The sequence below is a fragment of the Convolutriloba macropyga genome, chromosome 5 (assembly GCF_964194025.1).
Source record: "Convolutriloba macropyga chromosome 5, txConMacr16.3, whole genome shotgun sequence".
Classification (NCBI taxonomy): Eukaryota; Metazoa; Xenacoelomorpha; order Acoela; family Convolutidae; genus Convolutriloba; species Convolutriloba macropyga.
This window is the reverse complement of record NC_134472.1, coordinates 68,776,035-68,792,432: the sequence shown is the minus strand read 5'-3', so window position 1 is coordinate 68,792,432 and position 16,398 is coordinate 68,776,035. Positions and strand designations below refer to the sequence as shown.

Below are 16,398 nucleotides of genomic sequence, written 5' to 3'. Positions count from 1 at the left end.
ATTGCATTTCCTAGTACTTCGTACTTCACTGGCAGCCATTAGGACCTAATTCGAAAGCGGAAATTTGTTCACTGCTGACTAATTTGTCAAAAAATTGCTGACATTTTTATTTCTGAATGCAGTGACGCATTCATTACATTTTCAGCATGTGTTTCGCAAAAATTGGCCACAAAAATGGGGCCAAAATTGATTAAATTCTGCATTCTTTACGATCAAAGCAGTTAAAAAGAAAAAATCTGTAATCTTATCGGTTATTCTGATACTAAAGCACACTCCACCACTTTAAAATTCAGGGAAATAAAGGAATATTTCCCCCTTTCCGCCTTTTTACAACCCCTACTTAAGAGCGCATCAAATCTGTATTAAGCCCCAAAAATATTCCCTAGCTGCAAAAATAAGAGAACAAGTAAAATATATTTTTATTGAAGGGCGGTTACATGAAAAGGCTTGTTTTATTGCACTTTAGCGTGTTTAGTTTATGTTTTGATGTTAAATTTGCTTTTCATTTTAAATACATCTAAAAGAAAAGGGAAATATTTCCCAATGAAGACTGCACACATCGAACGGCTAGGGAAGAAAATGAGATCAAATATGTGTAAATTAACGCTATTTGAACAAAAAGAAGAGAGCATTCTAAGTTGAAAAGTTGAAGGCAATTCCTTCGAGGGCTTATATCATGAAGCTTAAGACTCGGATCTGTTAAATAAACTCTGCTCAATTTTACAACTATTTATCCTTCCATTTACCCACTCCGTTATAGCCAAGGGCATAGTGCTAGTTACTAGAGCAGCGGTTGGGCTGTGTTAAGTAGCAGCCTAATTGCAAATTTGGGCAGAATTTGATCAGTTTTCTCTTGACTGACAGGGCAACGCAACAGCACTTGGAGCTGTTTATCGATCGGATGTCCCACTTTATTCGAACCCAGAATCAGGACCAGTTCCCCTTTTAATGCCACTCTTTCAAAGCTTAACTCCCAAATTGTAGAATTAAAACCCTGCCTTTGGGCAAAGTAGCCTTAGCTTTACTCGCACGGCTATTTGCGCATTTATGCTATCAAATGTAGGGTGTAATGAAATTTGGGTTCAATTTTCTACCCATTGAGGGAGTGTTTTGTGTACTCAGTAAATATTTCACGATTCATTCACCTTTTCCCGCTAGGTAATAACCTATTGCATCTTTGCCCTCCAGGTGTAAGCTCAATTTACCTATGGGTAATTCATCAAATTTAGGGCAAATTATGTGCCGCGTAATTACCGTTAGTGTCAACACCACCAACCTAATTGTCGAATGATTATCAGCGATTAGATCTTGACCATATATGAGATGACTAGGTATGATAAATTTCTAGTAAACAATTGAACCAAGTTGGGTAATTTGGACAGCGGTATCTTAACCCAATATTTGGTTCACTAGTGACTTTTCGCCGGTTGCTAATTTTCCACATTTGTATTATTGTGCCACAGATCATCAAATTTGATACGCGCAATTTGTTACACATTTGAAGTTGCGTCAGCTTAATTTCAACTACTTTCATAGTCGTCAAAAAGTCAGAAAAACTGAAATGCATTAAGTTGAAACTATTCAACTATAAAAATCAAAACCCAAACGTCAATGTCATCCTTTGCTCCATTTGGCCTTTCTATACCTGATTTTTCCTTATAAAAACAGGAGAAAAAATTGTTAGGGAAAATTAATTATTAAATAGATATCACTATTAATCGTACCGGCATAAAACTGTATTTCTAAAAGGAACTCGTTCTTTCAACCACCATTCGAGCACTCAACATAGTTATAATAGTAATATTAATAAGACTAATATTAACATTAACAAAAGGTTGTTAAAATCTCTTATAAATTCAGTAGCAACATGAGTTCATGTCTTATTTTAAGAGAAGTTTTCAGCTGTTGAGACGGCGGAGAGAGACAGAAATGACGCAAACAGTTTCCTTGTTAGTCGTGGTTAATCCCAGGTTGAAAGTAGGTATTAACAGGAACTAAACAAACACACAGCGACTAACTAGAGATACAGGGAGCAGAGATAGATAGAGTTTCACTTATAATGACAGAGAGTCTATATTTGTGAGTTGACATTACAGCTCATCCTTGAAATAGATATCTATCTCTCTTCGGAGTGTTGTGTTCTTGTTCACCTCGACCATATCGAGTGTTGAAATTGATCTTTTCTAATCCGTCCCACATCACAGCTAGCTAAACCTGAAGCAGAAAAGAGACGCTGATTACAGCATGAAAAGAAAATTGATATATCACAAACAGATACGGATCAAATGCAAGACAGCCAGACACAGCTTTAAAAAATAAATTTGAGCTTAAAATAGCTAAAATTAGGTATATATTTGCATGTTCAAATTCCTATTACATTTTCTGAACGATAAAATTTAACTACAGAATTCAAAGCCTACTCGAAAGGCAACAAAAAGTCTGCCTCTAAGTGATTTTTTCCAGACCGACATACAGACTCCAAAAAACTTCAATTCATTGCCAAAAAATAAACAGAACCAATTTTTCAAGTAATAGCTCAGAACTACGAAAGGAGGAAAAAGACAAACGCTGACAAACAGCAACTGACGTCATTATAAGTCAAGAATTTGTTACTTTAATGTTTTCCACAATACTGACAAGACAGACCAAACAAGTTACACGCTTGCTAAATAATATTTAACACGCTTGACGTAGATTTCTGACTGACATTCATAACTTATTTTCGTTTGTTTACGCCCAATATGCAGCATTTCTAAAAGGACTTTTATTTTATTCAGCAAAATTGACTCCTCGTCCGTCGGCTCAACAGAACATGCATGTTATCACTGAACTGATGGGGAAAAAACTTTTTCAAACAAGTTTTCCAATTCAATCTGAGCTCGGCGGACGCCGTATTGACAGACAGAGCTCTAATGGATCATATTAAAACAAAAACTTCTTGAGCCAAGAACTACTCGAGTTTGTATCAACTAGGGCAAAAAAGTCTGTGGTTACATCCTCTCCTTGTCGGGTGAGGGTGCGGCCATGGAATTGAATGTGAATGGAGCACAACCTTGCCGTACACCAAAAAGAATGGTCCTAAGCATTGAAGATTTTAGTGACCAACAGAGGGTTACGTACTAATTTACCCAATGCCATCATACCCAACCTGCTATGATACACAATACCGTTTTACCCAAAGCGAATTTACCCAATGATATTTCATCTTTTCGTTCAATAATTCGATTGCAAATTAGCAATCCACACCAAAAGAATGTTATATTTAAGCGGATAATTGCAATCCCATGTTTGGTTGTGATAATTTCATATCTATCAAGTCCCACAGGCCACTGAGGCATGATCACGGTCCTTAGATTTTTATGCTAAATAGTCGTTCTTGTAAAATTAACAGTAGGGTAAAACAAAAATGTCATTGGGTAAATCGCATGTTGGATATAAAGGCATTGGGTAAAATGGAAATGGGTAAATTTTCCTCACGGGTCATGACCATGCCTCAGCAGCCCATGGGACTTGATATGGAACTATCACAACCCAACACGGGATCAAATTATCAGCTCATTATGAGGAAATAAGCTGATAATAGCGAGTGCTAATTTGAAATCGAATTATTGAACGAAAAGATCAAAAAGAATGAAATGTGTATAATGGCATTGGGTATATTGCCACATTGGCTATTTTGGCATTGCGTATATTGTCATGTAACACCTACACCCATGCCCACCAATATTCCTACCATTTAATCGGAGCTGAGGAAATATCTTAAGCTAAAGTGATTTTTGGCTACCAGGAAAATTTGCCGACGAAGGGCTTAACCGACACAAAAAGCAAAACTTAAGCCGACATCTTAGTGATTCTGCTCGGCCAAAATATCACTAGCTCGTCCAACAATTAAAATTTTGTGTGGACGGGTCGCTAATTTTCATTCTCATTTTTTGGTTGTCGGCTAATCTCCCTATCGGCCATTTAGGCGATCACCTGATTTTTGGACCTTGGTACCTTTGAATTAAATTTGGGATGTCTGAGGTTGATTCCAAATCTTTCATGAAACAAAGCAATCTGGCACTGAGCAAAACAAATCTAATAGAATGGTCAGAAATTTTCAACCCAAAGAAAACTTAAAACATCAAGTACAAAATGCAGTTGAAAATAGCATAAAATACTGAGCCAAATTACTTGAGATTTCTTTGGACAAGAAACAGAAACGATCGTCATTAACAAAATTCATCACCCAAAATTCCACCATTTGCCGAAGTTTTCCACTTAATATTATCCAAAGTTTTATTTATGATTCGATATCAGAAGCAAAACGTTAAGGGACAAAATATGAGATAGCTATTCAGGATTGAATTACATTAAACTCATCCAACGATAGGGGAGATGAGAAATTAAAGACAGCTATAGGTTGGAAAATTTATGTAAAAACATTCAGCAAAAAATTTAAAATCTTGTAAGAAATCAAGCCTTTTTATTAGGGACTTTTATTACACATATGAGTTCCTTTAACCTTACACAAATTCAAATTAAACTCAGGTTTTAAGTGCAAAAGTCACTTTATTGAGTGAGGTCAGTCACATATGATCAAAGTCTCATCACGCAAAAGACCTACAAAATTTTACTAGACAGCGTGAGGAATGACGTCACATGCGCACGAACACCACAATGTAGCTCCGCTCAGCTTACAGCTAAAATAGTACAGTTATACAGCCACTAAGCTTTGCCCGAACTGAATCGATCCAGAACACGAACATGAGAAAGCTTCCTAATTTATTGTTCCGTTTAAAAAATTAAACCTTTGTGCTTTCTTAAGTCACGTGAGCACGTCACCAACTTTACAAAACCTACAGACTGCCGTAAAATATGCTAAATAGATTAGCCTCGTCGTATGATCGAAACAGTAGATAGCAAATAAATTTGACAGACGAGCTTAATAAAGTGCGTCCAATCAGCTTTTGACAAATAGAGCTGCGCTCATAATTTGGCATAACGAGCTTTCAACAGAAGAACCTAAGACACGAAAGATTGACCTCAACATGTTAAGAACAGAGAAGAAAAAATAGTCACTCAAAGCAATTCTCGGATCTATTGTTTAGGTTTATTGACCGAAACTTTACGCCCTTGGGGGGGGGGGGGGTATTTTTACGCAGCAAAGTGTTATATAACAACCAATTGTTAAATAATATATTATGCCCAGCCCTATGTGTTAGTCTTGCCAATAATTTTGATAGGATCTCCTGCAAAAAAATTTGTAAGATCTTGGAATATTTGTCTTTAGCTCTCGAACAAAAATGGTAGGTTCTGTTACGTCCTGGTGTAATTTTTGTGGAATCAGGTCTGAGCTCTAGCTCGTATTTTGCCAAACATTTCTGTTTATTTTTGATTGATTTTGATTCAGAATCTATATATTTAACTGACAGGTTCAAGTAAGGCTAGCAATTTCTGGGTTGAATTCAGTCACGCGTTTTCGAACATCTTCGATTAGATTATGCTTCAAAACCAATCACTTCGTTAAATTTGTAGAGATTTATTTTTCAGACTCCACCAAGTGTAAGTAGAGAATCGCCCTGGAAAAATTAACTTGACGATTATAAGGAGAGGCTGTCAAAAATAACTTGAGACACCTCAACCATTCTTAGTAGACAAAATTAGATTCATATTCGATGTTTTTAGATAGAAAAGCTGGATTTTAGTTAAATAAGACATGACCGGTTTTAGAAATACACTCAAGCTGAAATACATATCTTGGGGCGTGTATCCTAGCACAGATTAGTTAAAATCTTGAACACTTTGAAATTCTAGTCTTGAAATTCCTACTTGAGCATAACCACTTGCACATTTTAAAGAAAAACCCTCCGCATCAATTATGCACTCCACTAAATTAGTGAGCTTGGTTTGAAATAGTAATTTCAAAAATGCGGAACAGGGAAATGCTTTCAGTAGCATACAATAGTCTTTCCACAGAGCCTCTAGAGGTTAATTCCTGAACAAAAACAACAACAACAACAACAGCAAACATAACAACAACAAGAGCAGCCATTAAGTAAATCTCTTTTTAAATAAATGTTAGCTGAGAGCGAACATGAAATAATGTTACAGTTGTTCTCTCACTTTCCGGAACCCCCCCCCCCCCCCCCTCACTTCCACGCAATTTCAAATTTGAAGGATGGCGCTGCTTTTTGTTTGCTCGAGAGCTGTTCAGAAGTTTAATAACAATAACATTCCAATTCTTTCCCCCCGGGGGGCCTAGAAGTCTAGACATCTGGGCTGCAGATTTATTCCTTAACACAACAAACACTATAACATGTGGTGGACCAACCACCGACCGATGCCTTCGGAGTGGGAACAAAGCGTTGAACATCAAAGCTAATTCAACGGCATCAGTCATTTTCTAACTGAATAATAATCGCAGCATTTGCCAGTAAACAACAATTGCTATGCCATCAAAACCGCCTTCAGAGAATTGAAATTCTATTACCGATTTATCGCTTTTTTAACAACCACGTCGCTGGCAACCTGTTCACGAAATTTGGAGTTTGAAAGGGTCTTTTGAAATCTCTTTCCATCTTAAAATCAGCCCTTTCAAAAATTCTCAACACTCACCCCCATGTCGGTTCAAACTACTTCATTGTTTTGAAATAGTACTTTTTATTTTGATCACAAAATTCTTTCTTTTTAACCAAGAAATTTGCTCTCAAGCTCATGCATTCACAGACTTCTAGAAACAATGATTGTTTATTTTTTTTTCATTAAAAAATTATTACCTCTTGTAATAGATATCCAAACCAGTATTATAACATTGGGCATCTCAATAAAAAAATCCAAATTTTATAAATTTGACTAAATTCTTCGCTATCCGTTTTATGCTTTTTGAACACAGCATCAAATCGAAACCCCATTTTCAATTGTTCGCATATATGAGAAAATGACAATTAATCACTCGAATTTAGGAACGGGGCGGAGAGATATGTTTTAGTGAAGCATGAATGATTAATGTAACTAGTTCTTACCTTTCTCTTGAGTGACAATTTCCGATCAATAATTTGCCTTCTCTCGCGTGTGAACAGTGAATAATATCAGCTACAGCTCATTATATTTCGGGAACAATAGGTGGGGGGACATTATTTGGGTAAAGAAGAACAACCTTAGGGCTATTATTGAGTCATCAACTCATGACAATAAAAGAGAAAAGAGCACGAATAGGAAATAAAGTAAAAAAAGGTAATGAAAAAATGTAATCTACATTTTAAATGGAAGATAAAACAAAGTTCAACAAACACGAATGACTTAATGAAGAATACAAAAAGCGAATGCGAAAGAAAGAGCTACAAAGTTCCATAAGCAGCGTCTTCATAATATTATCATTTGTCAAATCTTTGCTTCGTAAAGTTTCTAATTTATCAGCACGAATGAGTTCGAAAGAGCAAAAAAGTGAATAATAACGAGATGATAAATAGACGGAGTAGCGGCAATAAACAAGGTAAACAATAGAATAAGGAAAAATGTATAGAACACGAAAAGAAGACACTTTATACGTGATTTGGATGAATTTAAGAGCTGTAATTCACGATAATTGAAATTGCACAAGCGATCCAAAATAAAATTGGTCGTATGTCTTTCGAAACACTATCTATCCGAGCGGTTTTACAAAAATGGTATTTAATAATTTCGATACAAAGCGGATTCTAGCAGTCCATTTCTCCACTTCTATGCAAAGGGTATCCCGGATTAGCAGAGCCTGCGCTGTTCAACTTGTTCATCAAACCGGCTATTTTATCGACACAAGCGTCCGCTTCTTGTTGCATTACGGAGTGGTTGTAAAACTCATTGGGCAATCCGTGGCCTTGGTTACCCGCACCCATTCTTGGGTGATTAGGAGGTCTGTAATGCGCAGAGGTCACAGGGGGCATCATGGGCTGGACATTGGGGTTAATAGCGGTTGCTACGGAAACAGGCAAGTTATTATGCATTTGAAGGTACTGGCTTGGATGATTGTTCATTGAGGTAATTGGCAACACAGGGCCTGAAGGCGAGCTTAGACTTGACAGGGGTTTCAGTTCTGGTGGCATCGCGGGCAACGCTTTGAGGGCTTTGTCAACGTTGCTGTTAAATTTTGCGCCTCCTGAACGACCCAGACTCCCATCGTGGGATAAGTTTCCACCAGAAAGCGAACTAGGGGGACTGTAGACCGCGTTTTCAGACCCGTTGTAATCGCCTAAGTTATCTGATTCATAATGCTTGTAGGGTCCGGTAGAGCCTCCACTGTAGCAATGAGGAGAATTAGCCATTGGGGTCGGGGTCGTATGGTTGGAAACAGACTGTTGTTGCATTAGCATTGGTTTTATCGCCATCATTGGCACTTCAGATTGCATTGAATGGGGGTGCTGGTGCAACGGCGGCGGTAACTGGCCACCCATTCGCACAGGTGTTGGCCTGATCAGGTTTGGCTGTTGATGAAACGCCATCTGTTTTTGTTGGGGTTGCATTTCGATTCCGTGAGCAGCTGCAAGCTGCATTTGTTTCAGAGCATTAGGAGACGGAGTGGTTTGCATGTGCATCATTCCTTGTGGTGTCATTGACAAGGGAGGGTACCCCGCAGGAGACGGCGACCCGGTCGAAAAGTTAGTCGACATCAAGTGTTTCTGAATATCAGGAGGACTTCCTGATCTCATGTAATCGTTGCCTCCATTACTGATGTGGGAGCCAGATCCCGCCGGCATGTACGTCATTGACAGCTCTTTGCCGCCCTTCATTTCCATAAACTGGTCCTTATGAACGTACAGATCCGTGACATCAGGCTGCTGTAACTGAGTTTGTTTTCCAGCGGCAGCATAAAGAGATCCCTGCTGGGTCATACTTGAGTCTGGTCGTCCCAGAACACTTTGTTTGTCAATAATCGAAGCAGCGGCTTGGTGATTAATAATTCTGCAGACCACAAAGGCGATGATGAGACAAACAACGATAACCGTAAACCCGACCACGGCAGCTATCATTATATAGAAGTACTCTTTATCCAAACCGCCATCTTGCGGTCTGTCCATCAACTCATTACTTGTAGTATCAAGCAACCCTGTGGCAGGTGTGGTAAACTTGATAGGATGTTCTAGTATGGGCCCAAGGCCTTTTTTGTTTCTTGCAGCTATTTTGAAATAGTAAGTAGTTTGTAGAGTTAGATCTTTAACTTCATGTGAAAGAACGTTCTCCTCAACGTGATCCAACGCCCATTCTTTGGCAGTTGGATCTGTTGAATATGATAAGTCATAGCCAGTTATTGCTCCATTTGGATCGGTTGGAGCCATCCACATAAGCAACACATTGTTCGGTTTGCCTTTGACAGGACTTGCAGTCAAGTCTGTGGGCGGCGAACCAGGCATTGTTTCCTGAGTTCTACCAGAAGCAGTCATGCTCCACGGACTTGATATAGCATTCGGGTCATCGGGATCACCGCGATAAGCCTGGACCTTAACTTCGTACTCGGTTCCAGGTCTAAGTCCACTTACGGTACAAGAAGTCATGGGGGGCCTGCAAGTGAACTCCTGTGTGAACACAGTCGGGTATCGCCAAGTGACTCGAATCTTGAACCAGGAGTCGTCCTTAGTTGGATTATTCGATGTGAAGGAAACGGATAATTGGCCAGAATTGATTGGTGTTACAGAGACATTGTTCGGCATTTGAAGTGGCATGTCATACGCTGATGGCGCTTCAGAAGTTTTCTGATAGACCAGAGAATCTGGACCGCTGCCAATGTTATTCTTTGCTGCTACTTTGATGATGTAGTTTTTGTTGATTCTTAAGTTGGTGAAGGTGTAGCGATCATCAGTCGCGGGAACCGTAGCAGCAACATGAATAGGTACAATTTGATCAATGTACAGCACATATGAACGAACTCGTATTGTTTCTCCGTCTTCCGTTCCTTCCCATTTAACTGTAATCGAACTATCGCTAACATCAACAACCGACAACTTCTTAACTTTACCGGGCACTCGATCTTCTGTTAAAGTATTCTGCAATGTTGTCGCAGCGAACCATTCCGAGTAAGGCCCAAATCCAAATTCGTTTCCAGCAGCAACTGCCACTTGATAATTTGAATTCTTCTCTAAACTGTCCAGAACCAAGTGTGTACCTTTTTCGGATCCTAAAGCTTTAGTGTTTACACCTTTTTTGAGCTTTTCCGGCCTGTATCGAACCAAATATGACGTGATTTTACCGTTTTGCTCCGGCTTTGGAACTTCAGACCACCAGACTTCAATTTTCTTGGGATCAACTCCCATCGCCCGAACGTCCAAAGGTGCTGCAGAGGGTCTGGCACCCATTGTTTTAAATCTGGCAGTTCCCAAAGCAACTTGACCCTGATTGTTTCCAGAAGATACTGTAACGTTGTAGATACAACTTTCCTCCAAATTTTGCAACAAGAACTCTCTATACACTACTTTAACTCTCTTTGCTTGGGGTTTATTTGTAAAGCACGCATTGACTGTCTCCAGCTGGAACTCCTTGTAACTATCAGATTGAGCTCGCCAGTTGAGCAACGCAGCCTGGGCATCCACTTTAACAACTGTCACTTTAATATCTCCAGCAAGAGTCCGCTTCAATGTTTTCACACTTGTTGAGGCTATTTGCCCCAGATCGCCCTTCAAGCTTACTCCCTGAATGTTAAACTGGTAAAAAGTGTCTTCCTGAAGGTTTCCAATTTCAAGCGTCAATTTATCCTTGAGTACCGTCACTTTTTTAACCCTTGGATATGACGATAATTTTTCGTGATATGAAATGAGATAGCGCGCAAAATCGTCTCGCTTTGTGAGTGGCGGTTCCCACGACAAAACTACAGAACTTATAGTTTTCGATAGCGCACTAAACTTTAAAGGCTGAGATATTGACGTATACGCTTTCGCTGGCGACTTGGGCAAAACTGTCAATTGAAATATTCTGTAAATAGAACCGTACTCATTTTCCGCAACGCATTCGTAGATACTACTATCGGATTTTAACAGGCCGTAAATTTGGAGAGAATCAGGCTCTTGGACAAAATAAACACCATCAATTTTCAAAGGCTTTTTGTCAACGTACCAAGATACCAAAGGGGCAGGCTGGGCGATGGCCGGGCACGGCAGAACAATACTGCCTTCTTCTTCGCCTTGGAGCTGGATGAACCTCTCCATTGCAACACTGAACCTCGGGGGTTCGTTGATTTGCAGGTTTATAACCTCTTGAGACTTGGCTTCAACATTTCCGCTAACAGTTGCGATGCATTTATAGCGACCCGTGTCCTTAAGAGTGACTTTCTCTAGCTTGATATTCCCACTACCTATAGCAACGTAATCACTCTCTTGAAGTGGGATGTTATCTCGGAACCAGACATACTTGATAGACGTCGGGAAGCCTCGAGCAGCACATTGCAACAACACATCTTCACCGGCTAAGGCACTGACATTGGCAGGCGAATCGTAAAACCGCAAACCCTCGCTGGTATGACCTTTGATCACATCCAACTGGGATACATACACACGTTTCTCACCAACAGAATTCGACCCCTCGCAGGAGTACATACCTTGATCTTGAATCTGCAGATTCGAAACCTCTAGGGCTGCATATGTGTAATCTGTTAGATGCATAGCCGTAATTCTAGGAGTCGCAGAAACCTCCACGTCATTTTTGAACCATTTCACTTCAGGATGTGGGAACCCGTCAACTGGGCAAAAAAGCTTCAAGAGACCACTTTCGTACTCTTTCGACTGGACCGGGCCGTTTGATAATTTGGCAAAGGGAGGCACTGCTTTTGAAACTCGGCCTGCTGGACTGATAACAGACCCCCAATTTCTGATGTTTCCGATACACCGATACCGTCGATTCTCGTCGCTTGAATCGTCGGGCCAGGGCGAAATTTTGAGGCTGTTGTTTCCAAACAAAGAGTGAGATTTGCCATCGATGAAGACATCCGCCCATTTATTGGATCCAGAAATCTGTTTGTTCGATGTTGCGTCATCAGTTTTGGTTTCTAATGTAAGATATTGCCAAGACACACCATCAAAAGAAGGGTTAAAGACGCAGTTTAAAACAGCGAAACCTTGATTTTTCTTGTCAGAGCTATAAACAATTGCATCATCAGGAATAGCTGTGAAGTCGTAAATGCCACTAGATTTGACCAAAACTAATGAATTAAGGAAATGGTACAATACACACAAAGCCAGCCAAGTAAACTGATAATAACTCGACATGGCTCTACAGTTACTGAGCAAACGTCGATCAAATTACCGCAAGTTGAATCATTCGCTAATGTGTCGCCTCAGTATTGTCTAATCGGTATTGTATGGTTAAGCCTGAAGCTTAGTGGTCCAAGCTGTTAAATCGCGTAACCACTTTCAAGGCTAAGTCATATTTTGGCTCACATAGCGATACCACTACCACTACAAACCAAAATAAAGCATATTATCTGCAAAGGAAAAGTTACAACTGTATTAAGAAAGTATATTGAACTATTTAAGCGTTTAATTCTCCCGGAATTTACCACTATTAGTCTTCCAATCACATTTGGAATAAATTTGGAAGAGAAAATGCCATTTTCAGCCGGATTTTTATCCCTACCTTCAAACTGTTTCCCAGCCAAACAGATATGCGTGGCTTCTTCAAATGACAAAAATAATGCCTGCCGTTCCTATCTCTATTCAATCAATAAATCCATGCTAGCACTAAATAAATTCAGCCAAATTATGGCGAAATAGATTGAAAAATCGTCTCTGTCTACTTACATGGAGCAGAAACTTTCGATGCTTTGCGGGAATTTTAAAAACTCCTGATTCTAGCAATTAAACTCAGGTGGCTTTTATTTATTTATTTATTTTTAAGATATTTCAGCAACAAATTAGCATTTTAAATCTAATTAATTACCACGCAAGGCATTAAACAATGCGATAAATTTTATTAGTATGCCTGCAGTTCCAAATTAGTTCCAGTTAGAAAGAGAAATATGTGATACACCACTTATTGAGCAGTGTAGAAAACTGCAAGGGATAAATAAAGTTGAAAAACAACTGTAATTATGACCAAAAATTAGGAACTCCCTTCATCGGCTTGATTGATGCATCAAAATGCTAGAAATGACCATAACTCACAAAAACAAAAAATGGCCACAAACCGCCAAAAAGCATCAAAATCCACTAAATAGCTGTAATTCCGTCAAAAAAAATCACACGTGTATTAACATGGATTTTCCTACTCATCTAGATCAACTTTTATGATTTAACAGACGCGGACAAAACTGCTTTTAAGGAGGATGAATAACATAAAAAACGTAAATTAAGAGAAAATCCCTCTCATTATAGAGAAGTCGGTCAACTCGGGGGCGTAAAGTCAACTTCTATATATTCTGTATAAATTCTGTTTAAATTTTTATAAATTCTGACACTAGTCAAACGTCAAAGCACCATGAAGAAATAAAGGGGAGATGAATAACAAGTTAAAATTATTATAGATTTAGGCACCATTGAAATATTCAAACGTGCTTCAATATAAAACAACAATTTAGCAACATTTTTGCTAACGTGGGGTTCTAGGTTGGGTAATCTTACCATACTTGCCCCGTGAACATTTTGGGATCTGCCCGACCGTGAACATTTCATAAAACTTTCAATGTTTCACTAGACTGTTCCAACAAACTATTGCTGGTTTTGCAGTAATAACAGTTTATGCGTGTGGTTTAGTTAAAAGGTTGCACTAGCCTCACATATTAAATATAAATATGCAAAATGTTTACAAGGAATAAAAAAATTATGATTTAAATTTCATCCTTCCAATAATTTTTTTTGAAAAAACAAATGAGGTTATATATAGCAGGCGTACTTTTTACTAGAATCAGTTTTTCATTGCTTACGCACTGTCGAGACCATTTACAAGACATTTTGTAGCTCTAAGAGGCTAGTTCTGATTAATCCGACTTTTCGTAGTAGTATCTTTCATTTCTTAGCGGTCATATTGTGTGTATCTAGGTTTAGGAAGACAAATATCTTTTTCTGCCGATTTTTCAGCTTTTCACAATTCTGAATTTTTTTTTACTTTGAAAATAAATGCCATGGAAAAATTTTGGTTATTTTAGAGTTCTCGCTCTCCTATTCATTGTTCGTTTTGGTGATTAGACCGATTATCACTGTTCAGGCCAATCTGTATAGCGAACAGGCACTTTTTTGTACTTTGTGATTTCATTTATACTCACGGAAGTTACCTGCTTAGAATTTCTTCCTGGCCTATTTTCTCTCTTTTTTGCTCTTCCTTGTTTCTGACAGCTCCTTTGAGTTTTTAATCCAAACAATCTGAAATCAATTAGAATTCAATTTTTCTGTCACTTTATGCGTTATTATAATTATTACGTGGTTTTTTTATGAAATAAATTTTAAAACAATATTTCAAAGGAAAATATAATTTTCTTATTTGACTGATGCGCAACAGTGTTTCTGCCCGAAAGAAAAAAATGAGATCTCAATTCCTCTAATAATTTATAGTCTTTGATCCTATTTGTACGTAGCTTATGGTTCCATCACATTCGCTCATTAAAATTGTTCCGAAACAACATAAAACGTCTACAGTCTTCATAATTGTTCCTCAAAGAGCTTTTTGTTTCAACGTTACAGCCCTAAAACTTCTAAATTTTATTTGCTTATTCAGTGTTGCCAAAAAACAATTATCAAGACGTAAAGAAGCTAATACAGGTCTTTATTATTAGATCCTGAAGATTTTCACTGTTTCTCTACCATAAAAATAGCCTCATAACCTCCTTTGTAGGCTTTAAATTTAATCTTTTCAAAAAATTTCCAAATTTACTTGTTTTTCGTTAAGTAAGATGCCACCTGTTTTGAAAAGCCAAGTGAATTAGCTAATTTGGCCCCTAATTGAGTCCCCGTAATTTTCTGTTGAAAGTAATTCTAATAGCTTGTGGTGTTTAACTCAATAGAGTGCTTAGTTTAATCTGCATCCTACACTTTGTATTTTGACTAATCAGATACCACAGGAGATTTGAGCTAGCATTCTTATTTTTTTTCTCAATTGTGTAACCTCATTTGCTTTACCGATGAAAAACAACGGTAGTGATCAAATCAACCTCTAGTTACAATTGTTTTTTTTCTAGAAATATTCTAGGACTTTCCTTCAAAGTTTCTAAATTTCTCCAACAGATTGATCCGTTTTACCTGATTCTACAGCTTCTTAATATAATTGCGTACTTTCCTTTTGACTGCTACATGCCGTTTATTTCCTCGTTTCACCGGACACACAATTCAAGGGACGTTGCTGCAGAAAATTGGACAATTTTGTCTCGATAAATTAAGCCACAATCGAAATAATTATGCATTTCGAATAGGGCTAAGATTAGATTTTCACTCAATAGAAGTTAAGGTGATCCGCTGTTTTTTTCAACACCATAATTTCCAAAATATTATTTCCGATATATTGATATACATCTTATGCTTGTAAACGGAAATTTGGGAACATTCTGTGTTACGCACAGAGCATGCGAGCTTTCTTGCCTCTTTCTAGCCTCATTTCAAAGTAAGCAAACTTCCTTGCATTGCTTTTAAAGTAGCAGTTAAAAAATTCAACGATAAAACTCAAAACTAACTTTCACTATTTTCTCTTTAAATTTTCGACTGATAATTTAGCATACTTTCCAGACAACTATTCAATTTTGATTTGATAGAAATTTTACTCAGTCGATCGAATATGCATCAGGAAAATGTTTATCAAATTGATTTTAATGAAATAGTAAACAACTGGACATGTCTTTAGAAGACGAAAAAAAATGCGAAATTCAAATCAGTCTATTGCTTTTACAAAATTTTTTATTCACAATATTAAATATTAAAAAACGTAAAAAGTGCAATCATCAAAAGAATTCACCATTTCGAGATATTTAATATAGGAAAAAGTACACTAAATTTTAATTAAAAAAATTATTCTAACCGTTTTCTCCAAATTTTAAATTTGATTAAGACCTGGTCTTGAAAACTTTTTGGAATTTGACTTCATTCAAACCTTAATAACTAGCCAAAAATAAAATTCTGGAAAATGACATATATATCAAAATATCATTTGGTAAATAGATGAGAAAATAATCAATCTTTGAACTCTTAATTCTCGATCTTTCTAGCTTCTCAATTTTTTTAATTGAACTATAAAATGGGGGTGTGATTCACCCAATGGACGGAACAGTGAGCCCCCACTATGAAACATCACAACATCGTATATAAATTTACCGCAAAAATACATGCTCATAGCATCCTCAAACAAACAAGGCACTACATCTCTTTTAGAGCTGCGTCATGTAAGTTAATTTGTTCGGACACACAATTCAAGGGACGTTGCTGCAGAAAATTGGACAATTTTGTCTCGATAAATTAGGCCACAATCGAAATAATTATG

At 37.8% G+C, this 16,398-nt stretch overlaps 1 protein-coding gene and 1 long non-coding RNA gene across 2 annotated transcripts; both read right to left on the bottom strand.

The window, feature by feature from the left end:
• Positions 1-1,677: 1,677 nt before the first annotated feature.
• On the bottom strand, positions 1,678-7,232 carry LOC142339588 (uncharacterized). The gene is made up of 2 exons (XR_012759021.1): positions 7,005-7,232; positions 1,678-2,214 (listed from the first exon to the last, which is right to left on the bottom strand). It is a non-coding gene; the product is annotated as an uncharacterized LOC142339588 (long non-coding RNA).
• Positions 7,233-7,412: 180 nt separating this feature from the next.
• Positions 7,413-12,474, bottom strand: LOC142339587 (neogenin-like). The gene has a single exon (XM_075389728.1). The coding sequence runs from the start codon at positions 12,207-12,209 to the stop codon at positions 7,680-7,682; it is 4,530 nt and encodes a 1,509-aa protein (XP_075245843.1). The 5' UTR covers positions 12,210-12,474; the 3' UTR covers positions 7,413-7,679.
• Positions 12,475-16,398: the final 3,924 nt, after the last annotated feature.

Bases quoted from the DNA above. Each gene is read 5' to 3' on its own strand.
- LOC142339587 (XM_075389728.1), bottom strand. From the start codon at position 12,209: ATGTCGAGTTATTATCAGTTTACTTGGCTGGCTTTGTGTGTATTGTAC.